Here is a 20,944-nt window from a genome sequence, read left to right as displayed (position 1 = left end):
TTTTGAAGGTATATTAAACAGGAGTTCTTCTTCACCGGGGGCTCAAACGGAGCACGCCCTCCCCTCACGATTTCTTCAGCTCAAGTGAGGTCAACGTCCTCAAAAGCGAGCCTCACACCTCCAGTAAATTCTCCACATCTCATGTCAGGTCATTTATTTATATTCTAACTTACTGCCCATACTTTTAAACTACTCGTCAAATTGAATCGAGTGTTTACTATATACACATCCAGGTCTATATCTCCTCGACCTCTTAGTTATGTCAGGCCTGGCAGAATAACTCTGCAGGAGACTCGCTTCTCCTGCAGCCTGAGATCATAACATAATATAGTGTTTAGAGACGTTTCGAAAGCCTTCGACAAAGTGTGGCACACAGGCCTAAAATATAAGATATCTCAACTAGGACTTCCTGAGAGATTTACTGCTACTCTCTGCAGCTTTATAGACAACAGAACTGCTAGGCTTAATATAGGCAGCTACTTGGGTGATGTAATAGAACTGAAAAGTGGAGTACCACAAGGAAGCTGCCTCTCCCCCACTCTATTCAACATATATACAGCTGACCTACCCCAACCCCAACATGGTGAATACATCACATACGCTGACGATGTCACCCAAATAATATGCCAACTGGGACCATCAAAGCCGCTACTAGCCGACAAGACCAAGGCAGCAATTGAACTCATAAACAACTTTGAGAAGCAATGGAAAATTAGCACCAATAGACAAAAGTTTCAGAAAATACACATTGCGAAAAAAAATCCGGACCCCATCATCCTTGACAACCATCTGATCCAATATGCGGAGGTAGGCAGAATACTGGGACTCATGATAAATAGAACAGGGATACAAATTCATGTAAGGGACCGACTAAACAAAGCCAAAGCAGCCGTAGGAAAACTGAGGAGATTCCGAAGCCTCAATACTAACATTCAGATCCACCTATATAAGGCTCTAGTTCGGCCGCATCTAGAGTATCCCCCAGTACCACTACACACCATAAAGAAAACTAACATGCAGAAACTGGAAGCAGTGCATAATAAGGCGCTAAAGAGAGCAACAAAACACCGTCCACCATATGATCAGACAATCCAGGAGCTCCATGAACTCCTGAACATACAGCCACTAAACATCAGACTGCAGCACCAAGCCATCAGGGTGTGGAACACCATCGAAATGTTAGAGGACCCAATGTTAGAAAGATTACTCCAAGATGAGACGCCCCGCTCCCACAGCTGGTGGCCCAAGATGAGACGCCCCACTCCCACAGCTGGTGGCCCAAGATGAGACGCCCCGCTCCCACAGCTGGTGGCCCAAGATGTGACGCCCCGCTCTCTCAGCTGGTGGCCCAAGATGAGACGCCCCGCCCCCACAGCTGGTGGCCCAAGATGAGACGCCCCGCTCCCACAGCTGGTGGCCCAAGATGAGACGCCCCGCCCCCACAGCTGGTGGCCCAAGATGAGACGCCCCGCTCCCACAGCTGGTGGCCCAAGATGAGACGCCCCGCTCCCACAGCTGGTGGCCCAAGATGAGACGCCCCTCCCCCACAGCTGGTGGCCCAAGATGAGACGCCCCGCTCCCACAGCTGGTGGCCCAAGATGAGACGCCCCGCTCCCACAGCTGGTGGCCCAAGATGAGACGCCCCGCTCCCACAGCTGGTGGCCCAAGATGAGACGCCCCGCCCCCACAGCTGGTGGCCCAAGATGAGACGCCCCGCTCCCACAGCTGGTGGCCCAAGATGAGACGCCCCGCTCCCACAGCTGGTGGCCCAAGATGAGACGCCCCGCTCCCACAGCTGGTGGCCCAAGATGAGACGCCCCGCTCCCACAGCTGGTGGCCCAAGATGAGACGCCCCGCCCCCACAGCTGGTGGCCCAAGATGAGACGCCCCGCTCCCACAGCTGGTGGCCCAAGAAGAGACGCCCCGCTCCCACAGCTGGTGGCCCAAGATGAGACGCCCCGCCCCCACAGCTGGTGGCCCAAGATGAGACGCCCCGCTCCCACAGCTGGTGGCCCAAGATGAGACGCCCCGCTCCCACAGCTGGTGGCCCAAGATGAGACGCCCCGCTCCCACAGCTGGTGGCCCAAGATGAGACGCCCCGCTCCCACAGCTGGTGGCCCAAGATGAGACGCCCCGCCCCCACAGCTGGTGGCCCAAGATGAGACGCCCCGCTCCCACAGCTGGTGGCCCAAGATGAGACGCCCCGCTCCCACAGCTGGTGGCCCAAGATGAGACGCCCCGCTCCACAGCTGGTGGCCCAAGATGAGACGCCCCGCTCCCACAGCTGGTGGCCCAAGATGAGACGCCCCGCTCCCACAGCTGGTGGCCCAAGATGAGACGCCCCGCTCCCACAGCTGGTGGCCCAAGATGAGACGCCCCGCTCCCACAGCTGGTGGCCCAAGATGAGACGCCCCGCTCCCACAGCTGGTGGCCCAAGATGAGACGCCCCGCTCCCCCAGCTGGTGGCCCAAGATGAGACGCCCCGCTCCCACAGCTGGTGGCCCAAGATGAGACGCCCCACTCCCACAGCTGGTGGCCCAAGATGAGACGCCCCGCTCCCACACCTGGTGGCCCAAGATGAGACGAACAGGTCTGCTTTTGTGGCCATTATAAGACCTGTTTCTCGTGTCTAGCTGCCATCTAAGGATTTATACACCTCAATATTTTGCCCGGTTCAAACTTTTCAATCTGTATCCTTTCATGTTTCATATGTGTGTATTTACTATTTTGTTTATATTTACTATTTGTATCTGCAGAATCGAGCTATTAGCTCTTGGACCCCTCCTCTCTAACCAATGTATTTTTCCTCAATAATGTCTACTATATGTATTTCTCTCAAACACACACATACATACACATACACACACACCCAGGAAGCAGTCTGTAGCAGCTGTCTAACTCCCAGGTACCTATTTACTGGTAGGTAACAGGGGGCATCAGGGTGTCCCTGTGTGTGTGTCCACGAGCGCTGTCCACTCAGCCATGAACCCTCTCTGTACTCACCTAATTGTGCATGCGGGGGTTGAGCTCTGGCTCTTTGGTCCCTGTGTGTGTATGTACTCGCCTAGTTGTACGCATCTAGTTGTTCTTGCGGGGGTTGAGCTCTGGCTCTTTGGTCCCGCCTCTCAACTGTCAATCAACTGGTGTACAGGTTCCTGAGCCTACTGGGCTCTATCATGTCTACACTTGAAACTGTGTATGGAGTCAGCCTCCACCACATCACTGCCTAATGCATTCCATTTGTCAACCACTCTGACACTGAAGAAGTTTTTTTCTAATGACTCTCATTTGGGCACTCAATTTCCACCTGTGTCCCCTAGTGCGTGTGCCCCTTGTGTTAAATAGCCTGTCTTTATCTACCCTATCAATTCCTTTATGAACTTTAATGTAGTGGTCATGTCTCCCTAACTCTTGTCTTCCAGCGAGGAGAGGTTTAATTCCCGTAGTCTCTCCTCCGTAGCTCATACCCCTCAGTTCGGGTACTAGTCTGGTGGCAAACCTTTGAATCTTTTCTAATTTAGTCTTGTGTTTGATGAGATATGGACTCCATGCTGGAGCCGCATACTCCAGGATGGGTCTGACATATGTGGTATACAAAGTTCTGAATGATTCCTTACACAAGTTTCTAAAGGCCGTACTTATGTTAGTCAACCTGGCATATGCTGCTGATGTTATCCTCTTGATATGGGCTTCAGGGGACAGGTCTGGCGTGATATTAACCCCCAGGTCTTTCTCTCTCCAGGTCTGTGAGTGTGTGTGTGTGTGTACTCACCTATTTGTACACACCTATTTGTACTCACCTATTTGTGCTTGCGGGGGTTGAGCTTTGGCTCTTTGGTCCCGCCTCTCAACTGTCAATCAACTGGTGTACAGATTCCTGAGCCTACTGGGCTCTTATCATATCTACACTTGAAACTGTGTATGGAGTCAGCCTCCACCACATCACTGCCTAATGCATTCCATCTGTTAACTACTCTGACACTGAAAAAGTTCTTTCTAACGTCCCTGTGGCTCATGTGGGTACTCAGTTTCCACCTGTGTCCCCTTGTTCGCGATCCAACAGTGTTAAACAGTTTATCTTTATCTACCCTTTTAATTCCACTGATAACTTTGTAGGTAGAATGTCTTTGCCCTAGCTCTTCTGTCTTCCTGTGTCGTGAGGTGCATTTCCCGCAGCCTTTCCTCGTAACTCATGCCTGTTAGTTCTGGGACTAGCCTAGTGGCATACCTCTGAACTTTTTCAAGCTTCGTCCTGTGCTTGAAGCAATTCTGAAGTTGGAAAGCGACGCATACGCTCCTCTCATATATGTACAATATGTGTATATGTACATATACATCACAATGAAATCACGTTGGTGTGATATATCAATGAAAATCATTTTGAGAGGCAATGGAAAGACTTTAACTCGCGACCTGCACATTCCCACCTGCCTTAACCGACTCGGCCACGATGGTACAAAAGTCGACCAACTCAGACTTGTACTGAGTTCTCTGGGATTTTCTGAAAGTCCCAAACCGGAGCCCAAATGAGATCAGTTAAGTGGGCCAACTAGGATCAGTGGCCGAGTGGTTAAGGCAGGCGTCTGGGAATTACCGGGTCGCTAGTTCAAGTCTATTGTCTCTTCAGTGGCACAGAGCCGAATGTATCAGAGACTCGTCACCATGAGAGGTTCAAACCTTAGACTGCCAGGAGCAAGGAAGCCACTGACGAGTCAATATGGGTGATGATGAACCTTGAGAGGTTATCTTGAGATGATTTCGGGGCTTTAGTGTCCCCGCGGCCCGGTCCTCGACCAGGCCTCCACCCCCAGGAAGCAGCCCGTGACAGCTGACTAACACCCAGGTACCTATTTTACTGCTAGGTAACAGGGGCATAGGGTGAAAGAAACTCTGCCCATTGTTTCTCGCCGGCGCCTGGGATCGAACCCAGGACCACAGGATCACAAGTCCAGCGTGCTGTCCGCTCGGCTCCCAAACCTTGGCTGATGATTTTACCGAGGCAGTATCAGGTGCGTCACTGGGGCTCAGATTAATTATCACTAGCTGATAACGAAATTATATTGTCACTTCATTTTGCATTTTTCACACAAAGATTTTTTAAAAATTCTAATTTACATACTATAGGGTCTCTAATAGTTTCTATGTAGATTTGTTGACGTGTGTATGTGGCGACATGTATTGTCGACTAAGTTGGAACATGAGAATACATACAGCTCGCATCATAAATTTATTTAAAAAAAAATTCAACCATCATAGGTTACCAATCTCCGTGGTGCAGTGGTAAGACACTCGCCTGGCGTTCCGCGAGCGCTTTGTCATGGGTTCGTATCCTGGCCGGTGAGGATTTACTGGGCGCAAATCCTTAACTGTTGCCTCTGTTTAACTCAACAGTAAAATGTGTACTTGGTTGTAACAACGATTCTTCGCGGCGGGGATCGTATTCCAGGGACCTGCCCGAAACGCTACGCGTACTAGTGGCTGTACAAGAATGTAACAACTCTTGTATATATCTCAAAAAACATTCTCTTAAGGCATGACACAACATACCGTTATACGGGTGACCACTCTGTTCACGTGATCACTAACCTCGCTACGAAAATACTTCCCACTCTTCCGAGAAATAGTAGGAGCTTTTTCATCCTGTTTTTATCGTAATAGCCGTTATCTTTTATGTTATCTGGGCCAGGTATCGCGAGGCGCCCCGGGCCCATCACACGCTTAGTGTCGCCTGTGCTTGTAACCAAGTGACTTCCACACAACATATTACCAGTCTTTTGCCTTATTTTATGTTGGATTTTACATACCAAGTTTCGGTTCTTTGTGTCAAGTGAAGATATCATCTTTCAAGCGCACTATATTGTAGCCTAGCCAGCCACTGTTTGTCTGTCGACGGGAGGGTACTTCAGGACAACATTAGAGGCGGCTGAGTAGGCTAAGTTCCACCATTCACAGTAATGGTGTGTTATGTCTGAATTTATAAAACAACAGTGACAGGGAGGGCTACAAAACAACAGTGACAGCGAGGGTACAAAACGGTGAGAAAGCGAGGTACAAAACAATAGCCTAACACGAGAAAATACAAAACTGAAGGCTTGTATCCTAGTGTCTCCCGCCATCACTCTTCCCCCAATGCAGCAGCATCATGTCAGAAGATACAACGACTCTCTACACCTCAGATGATCTGTCACACCGGCCCAGCAACTGCCAGTGTTCCAGTACGGTATAAACAGACGCTGTTCATACCTTTAATGGGGAAGTTACCAGTTCACCACACTACAAACAGCTCTCCCTGTGCGCTTCTTCGTGGATTGTCTTGTGTGTATTTATAATGAAATTTCCGTGACGAATAATGCCAGAGAGCCGTAAGCTTCATCACAGGGGTCCAGTACAATGGTCGCTCCATCACAGGTCACTATGCGGCATTTGATACAAAAAGTGATTCCACAGCTTCTGTGCTTTTGAGGCCGCGAAGTACCAGGTATGTTGTGTTGTTCACTATGTTGGTACCAGGTATGTTGTGTTGTTCACTATGTTGGTACCAGGTATGTTGTGTTGTTCAGTAGGTTGGTACCAGGTATGTTGTGTTGTTCACTGGGTTGGTACCAGGTATGTTGTGTTGTTCACTATGTTGGTACCAGGTATGTTGTGTTGTTCACTGGGATGGTACCAGGTATGTTGTGTTGTTCACTGGGATGGTACCAGGTATGTTGTGTTGTTCACTGGGTTGGTACCAGGTATGTTGTGTTGTTCACTATGTTGGTACCAGGTATGTTGTGCTGTTCAGTAGGTTGGTACCAGGTATGTTGTGTTGTTCACTGGGATGGTACAAGGTATGTTGTGTTGTTCACTGAGTTGGTACAAGGTATGTTGTGTTGTTTACTAGGTTGGTACCAGGTATGTTGTGTTGTTCACTATGTTGGTACCAGGTATGTTGTGTTGTTTACTAGGTTGGTACCAGGTATGTTGTGTTGTTCACTATGTTGGTACCAGGTATGTTGTGTTGTTCACTGAGTTGGTACAAGGTATGTTGTGTTGTTTACTAGGTTGGTACCAGGTATGTTGTGTTGTTCACTGGTTGGTACCAGGTATGTTGTGTTGTTCACTATGTTGGTACCAGGTATGTTGTGTTGTTCACTATGTTGGTACCAGGTATGTTGTGTTGTTCACTGGTTGGTACCAGGTATGTTGTGTTGTTCACTATGTTGGTACCAGGTATGTTGTGTTGTTCACTATGTTGGTACCAGGTATGTTGTGTTGTTCACTATGTTGGTACCAGGTATGTTGTGTTGTTCACTATGTTGGTACCAGGTATGTTGTGTTGTTCACTATGTTGGTACCAGGTATGTTGTGTTGTTCACTATGTTGGTACCAGGTATGTTGTGTTGTTCACTATGTTGGTACCAGGTATGTTGTGTTGTTCACTGGTTGGTACAAGGTATGTTGTGTTGTTCACTATGTTGGTACCAGGTATGTTGTGTTGTTCACTAGGTTGGTACCAGGTATGTTGTGTTGTTCACTATGTTGGTACCAGGTATGTTGTGTTGTTCACTATGTTGGTACCAGGTATGTTGTGTTGTTCACTGGGTTGGTACAAGGTATGTTGTGCTGTTCACTATGTTGGTACCAGGTATGTTGTGTTGTTCACTATGTTGGTACCAGGTATGTTGTGTTGTTCACTATGTTGGTACCAGGTATGTTGTGTTGTTCACTATGTTGGTACCAGGTATGTTGTGTTGTTCACTGGTTGGTACCAGGTATGTTGTGTTGTTCACTATGTTGGTACCAGGTATGTTGTGTTGTTCACTATGTTGGTACCAGGTATGTTGTGTTGTTCACTGGGTGAGATTCGTTGCTGGCGCCATTGCTAGCTTTTGTTCTCTAGAAAACTTAAGGTTCTGATCACCCATCAGCTCAAACAATCGTGGTTTTGTGAGGAAGAACACATTAGTAATGCAAGACCCCGATAATATCGTGTTTGCAAGGAAACAATACCGATTTCGTTTACAATTGATGGGCAAACAACTTTGTTAATTAGCTGCAGACTGATATTCCGTGCACCAAAGTACGCAGGCGACGCAAACTGTCGTACCGCAATCTTCGTCCATGATCGAGTGTTATTATTATTATTATTATGACTGTATCAGTGATCAGGTCACTTAAAGTCCTACCCTGAAGGGTGAGGTGATACCCTGTGGGCATCGCCACAAGGGAGCACCTTAGAAGATGTACTGAGCCTGACAGGGAAAGGTAGACCAAACCGCTCAACTAGGTGTTAATATCCCTGATTCCACCTGGGGGAATCATTTTACGACCTCCGTTGGAGGAAAATGAATTTCTCCAGGCCTAGCAGTGCCTCAGGCATGGGGGAAGTCAAAGAGAAAGAGGCAATGGAGGCAGCTTTCAGACGAGGAGGAGGAACAGTGGACCGATGTCCAGCAGGCACCGAAGAAAACTGCTATCGAGGCTTCACCAAGTGCTTCTACCAGCAAGACACCAGACATAATGGACCTAGAGAAGATAGTACCAGTCACTCACCAGCCAGTGTCAATGCTTCTCTGACCACAACACAGGCACAAGACGACAGTATGAGACAGGAGAGGACAGTACCAGTCACCCACCAGACAGTGTCAATGCTTCTCTGACCACAACCCAGCCACAAGACGACAGTATGAGACAGGAGAGGACAGTACCAGTCACCCACCAGCCAGTGTCAATGCTTCTCTGACCACAACCCAGGCACAAGACGACAGTATGAGACAGGAGAGGACAGTACCAGTCACCCACCAGACAGTGTCAATGCTTCTCTGACCACAACCCAGGCACAAGACGACAGTATGAGACAGGAGAGGACAGTACCAGTCACCCACCAGCCAGTGTCAATGCTTCTCTGACCACAACCCAGGCACAAGACGACAGTATGAGACAGGAGAGGACAGTACCAGTCAACCACCAGACAGACCACTTTCCTACAGCATATGGAGTAGTAACGGCAATGGAAAAAGAACAACCAGAGATCAAACTTTCCAATACAGTCAACGTAAGAGGGGAAATTATTATAACACCACAAGACCAACAGACTGCAAATTACATAGAAAACGTAACAGTCTTGTAAGGGAAACCTGTATGTTTGGAAATCCTGGACAAGAAACCAGAGCTACAGTTAAGGCAGGAAATTCTGTAGTTAATTGGAGACTCTCAAACAGGTGTTCAACTTTACAAACAGAGATGCTAACCATTCAAAAGGTTTTGGAACATGCTCTTGCTGAACACCAATATGTTATCATACATACAGATTCGAGAACTGTAATTGAAATCTTGTAACAAGAACACATACGTGACAACATCCATCTGATCACACATGTCATATCATTAATGCAAACACTCAAACATCAGGGCCGACGGGTTCTGATCAACTGGGTGCCAAGTCATGTGGGAATAATAGGAAATAACATTGCAGACGAAGCTGCAAAACTTGCAACTAAGAGAAGAAATGTAGACATTTACATACCACAGAGTCTATCACAGATTAAGAAAGTAATTAGAAATAGAGCAGCTATTTTTTATTATTATTTTCTACCACAGACGTGGCCACACATTTACAATGCTAACCAGCATATATACATTTTCTTCTGTCCTCCATGGACAGGGTTAGAGATGTGTTAAACATATAGTTCAGGGGTTTATTGAACAATCAACCACAGAAGGTGATTCGGTGCTTTTAAAATGCTAAGCTAACCTACATACGTAAATACATAGATACACAGATTTATGTATGCCCTACATAAAGTGTTCGATGTGTCTTTTACATAGTGTCATTAATGTACATTTACAAAGGCGAAATGTAATTCTGATCAGCTTCCATATATACTTTATACACGTATATATACATACACACACACATATACGTACATATAAATATATACATACATATATACACACATGCATTCACATACATTTGTCTCCTTTACTCTGACAGGGTGAGATAGCTGATAGAAAAATTAGTGTGCAATTAAGCACTTAATCACTGAAGGTGATTAAGGTGCTTTTACAAGCTCAGGTTATATAGTTACATCACATACATACATTGTATAATTGATACATTACATGGTCAATCTTGGGTACAAGTCCAATATATCATCAAGTGTTCCAGTACTCATATAGTAACTACAGAGTTCAGCATACCTTAGCCCAGGAGGGCGAAAGTCAGTCAATATGGGACATTCTACAATATAATGTTCAAGAGAGTGCATGTTTTCTCTTTCACAAAGGTGACACATTGTGTACTCGACATTTGGGTTTTGAGAAAGCTGCCAGATACATATATATTAGATACTACTATATCCCAGGCGTATTCTGGCCACTATAACATCACATTGCCGGCTTCTTGTTCTATTAGTCCCATATGTGAATGTCTCCTCACGATATCTATCATAATATTCAATGCTACAACTTTCTAATAGAGCAGTGCAGAAGATGTACAGTGACCACAACACAGCAGTTGCAACATCAGGATCTGCGGGTTGGTACAAGAATTCAACCAACTACGAACCTCTTAGTTTGATGAAAGGGAGCAGTAGAGCAACAGAAGTACACTTACATCGCATCAGGCTTGAATACCCATGTGCATGGGAAATAGGCTTACAGGTTCCGGAAGATGAGAGGAAATGTCAGCAGTTGTAGTTGACATGTTCCACACAGTCTGACACGTTCCACAGAGGTCAAATGGTTTGTGGGTAATCTCACACACCTGAATTCACACACCTGAACTCACACACCTGCCTCCCTGAAGGGTACAACTGTGTATAACACACGAGGATGAGTCACCATACTACAACAGATCAGAGTATGGGGAAAACCTCAAAGCTACAATAGTGGAAATTCCCAAAGTTCACAGCGACTCATCGAAGGTGTGGAGGAGTTACTTGAGCCGTTCGAGTCTATATCAATTGGTAGAATTGGCAATTTTATGTATGATATAAAGTCTCCGTGGTGTAGTGGTAAGACACTCGCCTGGCGTTCCGCGAGCGCTATGTCATGGGTTCGTATCCTGGCCGGGGAGGATTTACTGGGCGCAATTCCTTAACTGTAGCCTCTGTTTAACGCAACAGTAAAATGTGTACTTGGATGAAAAAACGATTCTTCGCGGCGGGGATCGTATTCCAGGGACCTGCCCGAAACGCTACGCGTACTAGTGGCTGTACAAGAATGTAACAACTCTTGTATATATCTCAAAAAAAAAAAAAAAAAAAATGGAAGAGAAATAAGTTACTGAGGCTATGACTAAAAAATAAATTAAAGACTAATTGTCTTAAGTATTATACACTTTAGTATACACACTATTGCATAATAATCTCTCTGGTGTTATTCACTTCTTCATGTTTACTAATATCAACAAACTTAGCAACCCCTTAAGTCTCTGCTTGAGGCATTAATATACGTAGGTTAAATTTTCTACAATTAAAGTATTCAGTGTAGGCTATGCATATATATCGGGGGAGCAGGGCGCAAAGTAAATTTCAGATTTGTGTTATCATTATATGATGACAAAGAGGTCGCTTATGTGACAAGGTCATTCGTACTTTACACGCACACACACACACGCCCACATACACACACACACACACACACACGCCCACATACACACACACACACACGCCCACATACACACACACACACACGCCCACATACACACACACAAACAATTCAACACTGGTGGGACGCGAACAAGGGGACACAGGTGGAAACTGAGTACCCACATGAGCCACAGGGACGTTAGAATGAACTTTTTCAGTGTCAGAGTAGTTAACGGATGGAATGCATTAGGCAGTTTTTTTTTATTATTTTCTACCACAGACGTGGCCACACATTTGCAATGCTAACCAGCATATATACATTTTCTTCTGTCCTCCATAGACAGGGTTAGAGATCAGTTAAACATATAGTTCAGGGATTTATTGAACAATCAACCACAGAAGGTGATTCGGTACTTTTAAAATGCTAAGCTAACCTACATACGTAAATACATAGATACACAGATTTACGTATGCCCTACATAAAGTGTTCGAAGTGTCATTAATGTGCATTTACAAAGGTGAAATGCAATTCTGATCAGCTTCCATATGTACATTATACACATACATATACATACACACACATATATACGTACATATTCATATATACATGCATATATATATACACACATGCATTCACATATATTTGTCTCTTTTACTCTGACAGAGAAACTAGTGTGCAATTAAGCACTTAATCACTGAAGGTGATTAAGGTGCTTATACAAGCTCAGGTTATATAGTTACATCACATACATACATTGTATAATTGATACATTACATGGTCAATCTTGGATACAAGTCCAATATATCATCAAGTGTTCCAGTACTCATATAGTAGTTACACAGTTCAGCATACCTCAGCCCAGGAGGGCGAAAGTCAGTCAATATGGGACATTCTACAATATATTAGGCAGTGATGTGGTGGAGGCTGACTCCATACACAGTTTTAAATGTAGATATGATAGAGCCCAGTAGGCTCAGGAATCTGTACACCAGTTGATTGACAGTTGAGAGGCGGGACCAAAGAGCCAAAGCTCAACCCCCGCAAGCACAAATAGGTGAGTACACACACACACACACACACACACACACACACACACACACACACACACACATACACGCACACACACACGAGATTTCAGAATGGAGAGAAGTTACAAGTGGAGTACCACAAGGGTCGGTTCAGGGGCCCATCCTGTTTCTAATATATGTCAACAACCTGACTTAAAATTGGTTCCTTCCTGTCCATGTTTGTATATGATGCAAACTAATGACAAAAGTCAAGAGATAGATTTTGATGCATTTCAAACAGATCTGGGCATGCTCCAAAAGGTGTCTAAAAAATGGCTGCTAGAATTTGACCCAGCACAATGCAAGGTTATGAGAATTAAAACAGATATGCGAAGACCAGTATTGGATGAAAGGAAGATAAATTCTTTAGTCAGAAAAGGAGAAAGACCTGAGAGTGGACACAAAGTGATGCCAGAAGCTCACATTACCAAAACAACAGCTGCGTATGTACCTACGGGCTCACCATAGCCCGTGCTACTTGCAACTGTTTGTTCCAAGTAGCGAATCTTTAACAACAACAACAACCTGCTTATAGCATAGTTACCAACATCCGGGAATCCTTCAGAAACTTGGACAAAGGGCCTTTCTGGGCGCTATATACAGCGAACACCCACTGTTACGGCCTCACTTAGCCAGTAACCGGCTTCTTTTCATACAACCCGTTCTCACACTTTCTTTAAGTCAATATTGACTTATTGAAAAAGTGCATATGTGACATACTTATATATTGTGAATAATTTAGTTTACCTTGAAAAGCTTCTTTTTACCTTGAAAAAAAGCTGGGAACACTTCTATGGAAGAAATGAAATGTATGCTCGTGATGGGGTGCATCTATCGAGAGCTGGGGTTGTTGCTGTTGCGAACTCGTTAGAAGAAGTGGTTAGAGGTGTTTGTTTGGGTTTAAACTGTTAGTAGATAGAGGTATGGGAATTGATTTTGAGGAAGGAGGTAATAAAAGTATGTGTTTGTGGGAGAAAGGAATTGGCAAAACGATCAGGGAAAGAGAAGGTCCGCAAAATAACAATTCACTTAGGGTATATTACACTAACAGTAGAAGTCTAAGAAATAAAATTAACGAATTAAATGCTCTTGTCTGCACAGAAAAAATAGATATTATTGCACTTACCGAAACGTGGATGAATGTAGAAAATAGAGAACTATTAGCTGAATATCAAATATATGGATTTAAACTATTTCACACAGATAGATATATTAGACGAGGAGGTGGAGTAGCCATATATGTTAGGGACAATTTGAAATGTAGTCTCAAAGAGGGAATCAAAACAGAGCCACACACAGAAACTATTTGGATTGAATTAAACGAAAAAGCTAATAATATTATAATAGGAGTAATATATAGGCCACCAAATTTAGACAGAATGGAAGCAAAGCATCTATGGGATGAAATATCTAGAGCATCTAGATCTAACAGTATTTATGTCATGGGTGACTTTAATTTTAGCGGAATAAACTGGTTGAACAAAACAGGGAATAGTGAAGCAGAAGATTTTCTAGAATTAATTGACGATTGCTTTCTTACGCAACACATTAAGGAACCAACACGGGAAAATAATATTTTAGATTTAGTGTTAACTAACAGGGAAACGCAAATTAATGACATCGAAATAGGGAGTGAGCTAGGGAGCAGTGATCACAAAGAAATCAGATTTAGCATAGAATGGAATAGACCAGTAGGAGAAAATTCTGTTAAAGTGCCAGATTTTCGAAAAGCTGATTTTAATAGCCTAAGAAATTTTTTGGGTCAAATTGATTGGAAAGTCTTGGGTATGGGGTGTGGGCCGGTCTTGGAGCGAGACATGAACCCAGCGATAGGTGACTTAAATGGGGATTTCGATGTGGATTCAATATATAACTTATTTAAGAATATTCTAAACAAAGCACAGGAACGTAGTATACCATACAAATTGAATAGATCGAATACTAATGACCCAAAGTGGATAACAAAGAATTTGAAGAACCTTATAGGTAAAAAGAGAGCTTGGTACAAAAGGATTAAAAATGGTGAGGTCACTTTAGAACAGGAATTCGTACAACTGGTTAGAAATGTTAAAAAAGAGATAAGGAAAGCAAAAAGAAACTATGAAGTTCGCATAGCAGGGCAAGCAAAGACAAATCCTAAAGGGTTTTTTCAGTTATATCGTACTAAGACTAGGGAAAGGATAGGTCCATTAAAAACTGAGACAGGTCAAATAACAGATAGTGATGAAGAGATGAGTAGTATTTTTAATAAATATTTTGTATCTGTATTTACTAAAGAGGAACTTAACAATATGCCTTCAGCCGAACAAGTCTATGTGGGTGGGGACGAGGACAGGTTGACGAGTTTAGCAGTTACCAGGGAGGATGTTCTTAAACAAATAGTAAAACTCAAACCAAACAAATCCGCAGGGCCGGATGAAGTGTTTGCCAGGGTGCTTAAAGAATGCAAAGAGGAGCTTTGTGACCCACTGTCAACCATATTTAATAAATCAATAGAGTCAGGCAGAGTGCCAGAGTTTTGGAAAGTTGCTAATGTGATACCAGTTTTTAAGAAAGGAGATAGATCACTTGCGTCTAACTATCGACCAATTAGCCTAACGTCTATTGTGGGAAAGTTACTCGAATCTATAATAGCAAATAAAATTCGTCTTCATCTTGAAAAACATAAATTAATAATTGAGTCGCAACATGGTTTTATAAATGGCCGTTCATGTTTAACAAATTTGTTATCTTTTTATTCTAGCATTGTTGAGGCAGTTGATAGTGGTAAGGATTGCGATGTTGTATACCTTGACTTTAGCAAAGCTTTTGATACAGTGCCACATGAAAGACTGATTAAAAAGATAGAGTCTCATGGTATTGGGGGTGCTATATTAAGCTGGATTAGGGCATGGCTATACCAAAGGAAACAGAGAGTTAGTATAAATGGAATCAAGTCAGAGTGGGAAAATGTTGTAAGTGGAGTGCCTCAAGGCTCTGTCCTGGGACCTCTGTTGTTTATAATATATATAAATGATTTAGATTCAGGTTTGAGTAGCAACATTTGCAAATTTGCCGATGATACGAAAATCGGTAGGGAAATTAATTCGGAGGAGGACTCACTATCACTTCAAGTTGATCTAGATAGGGTTTTGAAATGGTCAAAGGATTGGCAGATGCAGTTTAATGCTGATAAATGTAAAGTTCTGAGGTTAGGTAATGATGATAGAGTTACAAGATACGAGCTAGATGGTGTTGTGATTGCGAAGTCGGATTGCGAAAGGGATCTGGGAGTTATGATTAGTAAGAATTTAAAACAAAAGGATCAATGCATAAATGTTCGTAATAAGGCAAATCGGACACTTGGATTTATTAATCGCAGCGTTAGTAACAAGACACCTGGTGTGGTTCTCAAGCTATATCTTGCTCTAGTTAGGCCCCATTTAGATTATGCAGTTCAGTTTTGGTCGCCATATTATAGAATGGATATAAATTCACTTGAACGTGTCCAGCGTAGGATGACTAAGTTAATTCCCCAAATTAGAAATCTTTCATATGAAGAAAGATTAACAAAGCTTAAGTTGCATTCACTGGAAAGGCGAAGAGTTAGGGGTGACATGATAGAGGTTTACAAGTGGATGAATGGACATAACCGGGGGGATATTAATAGGGTATTAAAAGTATCAACACAGGACAGAACACGAAACAATGGGTATAAATTGGATAAGTTTAGATTTAGGAAAGACTTGGGTAAATACTGGTTCAGTAACAGGGTTGTTGATTTGTGGAACCAATTGCCGCGTAACGTGGTGGAGGTGGGGTCCCTCGATTGTTTCAAGCACGGGTTGGACAAGTATATGAGTGGGATTGGGTGGTTATAAATAGGAGCTGCCTCGTATGGGCCAATAGGCCTTCTGCAGTTACCTTTGTTCTTATGTTCTTATGTTCTTAAGCTTCATAGAAAACACCGACCTCACCTAACCTTCTTACTATGTTAAGATAAGCATCTTATTGCTTCGTAATTACAATTATTACTTAACCTATACCTATAATAGGTTAAGTAATAATTATAATTACGAAGCAATAAGATGCTTATCTTAACATACTAAGAAGGTTAGGTAAGGTCGGTGTTTTCTATGAAGCTTTTCAAGGTAAACTAAATAAGAACATAAGAACAAAGGTAACTGCAGAAGGCCTATTGGCCCATACGAGGCAGCTCCTATTCTATAACCACCCAATCCCACTCATATACTTGTCCAACCCGCGCTTGAAACAATCGAGGGACCCCACCTCCACCACGTTACGCGGCAATTGGTTGCACAAATCAACAACCCTGTTACTGAACCAGTATTTACCCAAGTCTTTCCTAAATCTAAACTTATCCAATTTATACCCATTGTTTCGTGTTCTGTCTTGTGTTGATATTTTTAATACCCTATTAATATCCCCCCTGTTATATCCATTCATCCACTTGTAAACCTCTATCATGTCACCCCCAACTCTTCGCCTTTCCAGTGAATGCAGCTTAAGCTTTGTTAATCTTTCTTCATATGAAAGATTTCTAATTTGGGGAATTAACTTAGTCATCCTCCGCTGGACACGTTCAAGTGAATTTATATCCATTCTATAATATGGCGACCAAAACTGAACTGCATAATCTAAATGGGGCCTAACCAGAGCAAGATATAGCTTAAGAACCACACCAGGTGTCTTGTTACTAACGCTTCGATTAATAAATCCCAGTGTCCTATTCGCCTTATTACGAACATTCATGCATTGATCCTTTTGTTTTAAATTCTTACTAATCATAACTCCCAGATCCCTTTCGCAATCCGACTTCGCAATCTCAACACCATCTAGCTCGTATCTTGTAACTCTATCATCATTACCTAACCTCAGAACTTTACATTTATCAGCATTAAACTGCATCTGCCAATCATTTGACCATTTCAAAACCCTATCTAGATCAACTTGAAGTGATAGTGAGTCCTCCTCCGAATTAATTTCCCTACCGATTTTCGTATCATCGGCAAATTTGCAAATGTTGCTACTCAAACCTGAATCTAAATCATTTATATATATTATAAACAACAGAGGTCCCAGGACAGAGCCCTGAGGTACTCCACTAACAACATTATCCCACTCTGACTTAACCCCATTTATACTAACTATCTGTTTCCTTTGGAATAGCCATGCCCTAATCCAAGTTAATATAGCACCCCCAATACCATGAGCTTCTATTTTTTTAATTAGTCTTTCATGTGGCACTGTATCAAAAGCTTTGCTAAAGTCAAGGTACACAACATCACAATCCTTACCACTATCAACTGCCTCAACTATGCTGGAATAAAAAGTTAGCAAATTTGTTAAACATGAGCAAATTATTCACAATATATTAGTATGTCACATATGCACTTATTCAATAAGTCAATACTGACTTTAAGAAAGTGCGAGAACGAGTTGTTTCATATCAAACTTTATATGGGGCCTTATATAGTGCCTCTTCTTACTCGATCCAACACCGAGTCATAGGTAAGTTATTAAGAATAAGCAGTAATAGTCCAACATGAATGGGGGGGGGGGGGTAAACAACAGTAAACAAAAACCTTTAACATGTGTACTTTTTAACTATATACACTTAGTACATATGTAACACCGCAGGTGTCATTTTTCAGCAGGACACTACAAACGTCTGAGATCTTCTAACCCAGCGAATCTATCTTCTATCATACCACACTTAAGGTTCCCTCCCGGAGTCTGTCTTCCTAGGTACTGAAGCCGGCGAGAGAGAGAGAGAGAGAGAGAGAGAGAGAGAGAGAGAGAGAGAGAGAGAGAGAGAGAAGGGTACCAAGATGTAGCTTCTCTTCTCCCCTTCTCCCTCACTTCGTCCCTATCGTCATCGTCCCACTTCTCCGGAAATATATTATCAAGAAGCACTGAGAAACCCCTTGGGAAACAAAATATTTGACAACTGACTCCATGAAAATCGCATGGGGGAAGAGGTCTCTATAAATGCTAATATTGAACAGAGAAACAGACACATTCAGAGTTTGTGTAAGCCCGATGTTGTCTAGTGTGACTTAATGACATAATTACCATCTTTAGCGTACTATAGTTCCCGCGTGATTTGTCGCCCAGATGGCTGGCAGATATCGTGGGAATTATGAGGCTACAGGAGATACTGTCGTATTTATAATATCTGATAACAGTTACTCCTGTGCTTATCATGCTCCAGATTGGTGGCTAGAAGTACGCATCAGATGTGCGAACAACTTCTAGTATCACCTCCTGATCCATGGTTCAATCCTATGTTTGATGTACGCTGGTTGTGAACAATTCAGTCCAGTTATAAATCAACATATTTCTAAAAATAGTTACTTACATCATGTAAACTAGCAGCTATGTGCATGGAAAGTGTACGTCAAGCAATGTGTGTGAACAAGTACAACACTACAGTGTCACCACAACCCGTCCTCGACTCAAGTCCATTCCATCCAACGGTCAACCCCACAGACGCATTCATAAATTTTAACATGCTGTTCATTCAAAACGGGAATTTTCTCAAGTATAAATTAATATTATAATATATTAACATATTGTGTATATATAGGCATAGGATAGGTTAGGTTAGGTGTTTAGGTTCTGTTGGCGATTATTTGTATTTGTAGTACGTGGGTGAAGCATTTATAGGGTTGTGGTTCGAACAAAATTCGTCAGTGAAGCATTTGTTCCGGATATGTTCGAACGTCAGCAGTTGTGAGTCGTGTGTAAACGGCTTCTCATTCATAAACAGGGGGTTTGGCGGGTGCATGGAATCACTTTTGGATCTTTGTTTGGAGGACGGGCTGCACGACTCACAATAGATTTCGTTCGAACATTTCCGGAACAAGTGCTTCACTGACGAATTTTGTTCGAACCACAACGCTGTAAATGCTTCACCCACGTACTACAAATACAAATAATCGCCAACAGAACCTAAACACCTAACCTACGCCTAACTACACATACAATTTTTATGTATAATAATATTAATTTATATGAGAACAAACCAGTATTTAATACACAGTATGTTAAAATTAATGAATGCCTCTGGGGAGGACGGCCGCTGCTTTAAACAGCCTCTGGGGAGGACGGCCGCGGCTTTGAACAGCCTCTGGGGAGGACGGCCGCGGCTTTGAACAGCCTCTGGGGAGGACGGCCGCTGCTTTAAACAGCCTTGTGTGAGGACGGGTTGTCTGGCTAGTCATCCATACCAGCCTCTCAAAATGCACTCATTTAGAGTCACCAGACAACAGTTTACCCAACACCGGTATGGCTACCATCGTTGCTACCACATGCGGAAGATGACTCATTAGAACCACGGCTTCTGACTGAATGGTCTCGCCTCTGGTCAAGTGTCTGTCACAGCCTTAAGCCACCACACCCTCAGTCGCCATAAGCATCTTAACCAGAGTCTTATTTCAATCAGGATTTGGTAAGTGTGGGAGCGCTTGGTTATACAGTAACTAATAAACACTATGTTTAACGTGTGGGGCAAAAAGTACCTATGGTTTTTACACTGGCAAATTTGGCAAAAAGTATCAACGGGCTTTAACAATGGAATATATGACTTTCGCCATACTCAGGCGCTCAGTGCAGGAGTCCATGAATGTGTATTATTTCAACTCAGTGTCCGTGGTGTAGTGGTAAGACACTCGCCTGGCGTTCCGCGAGCGCTTTGTCATGGGTTCGTATCCTGGCCGGGGAGGATTTACTGGGCGCAAATCCTTAACTGTAGCCTCTGTTTATCTCAACAGTAAAATGTGTACTTGGTTGTAACAAGGATTCTTCGCGGCGGGGATCGTATTCCAGGGACCTGCCCGAAACGCTACGCGTACTAGTGGCTCTACAAGAATGTAACAACTCTTGTATATATCTAAAAAAAAAAGTTGTTTAATACTTGACATACAATTAGCAATACTACCTTATCGCTTTCTTTGATAATTTCTCTACATTCTTTATCATGCAGTACTACGTCAAGGCCGTGCCTCCAGAGGATCAAACACAAGACTCGCTAAAGAAGGCTAAGTGATGGTCTCCTAGTGGGGAGGCTCCGCACTAGTGAGAAGCCCCGAGCAACGTCACACAGATGGCGCTCCACTCGCCTACTCGCCTACAGAGTCAATGGGGCCCCAAAGGCGCCATACCAATATGTTTTCTCGCCTGTTTATTCGTCATTGGCCACTTTGCAGGTGAGTAATTCGTGGTTCACGTTTCCGATGTGTATGTATATAATTTTTTAACTATCAAAAGTCATGTGTATGTGGTAATGTGATTATTTTAGA

At 43.4% G+C, this 20,944-nt stretch overlaps 1 protein-coding gene across 4 annotated transcripts in view; it reads left to right on the top strand.

Moving 5' to 3' along the window:
• The window catches only part of LOC123762726 (vascular endothelial growth factor receptor kdr-like), a 471,742-nt gene that overhangs the window by 162,148 nt on the left and 288,650 nt on the right, over positions 1 to 20,944 (top strand). For 2 of the 4 annotated variants that reach the window (XM_069332305.1, XM_069332302.1), the window contains exon 2: positions 20,629 to 20,851. In XM_069332305.1, the coding sequence (XP_069188406.1) occupies positions 20,749 to 20,851 (103 nt within the window). In that variant the 5' untranslated portion in view covers positions 20,629 to 20,748. Of the gene's footprint in view, positions 1 to 6,337; positions 6,479 to 19,956; positions 20,095 to 20,628; positions 20,852 to 20,944 lie in introns of those variants that run through there. The other 2 variants (XM_069332303.1, XM_069332304.1) reach the window with 2 other exon arrangements.

The sequence above is a fragment of the Procambarus clarkii genome, chromosome 27, assembly GCF_040958095.1.
Source record: "Procambarus clarkii isolate CNS0578487 chromosome 27, FALCON_Pclarkii_2.0, whole genome shotgun sequence".
In the NCBI taxonomy this organism is placed as follows: domain Eukaryota; kingdom Metazoa; phylum Arthropoda; class Malacostraca; order Decapoda; family Cambaridae; genus Procambarus; species Procambarus clarkii.
The sequence above is the reverse complement of the archived record's forward strand: the minus strand, read 5'-3'. Positions and strand labels throughout refer to the sequence as shown.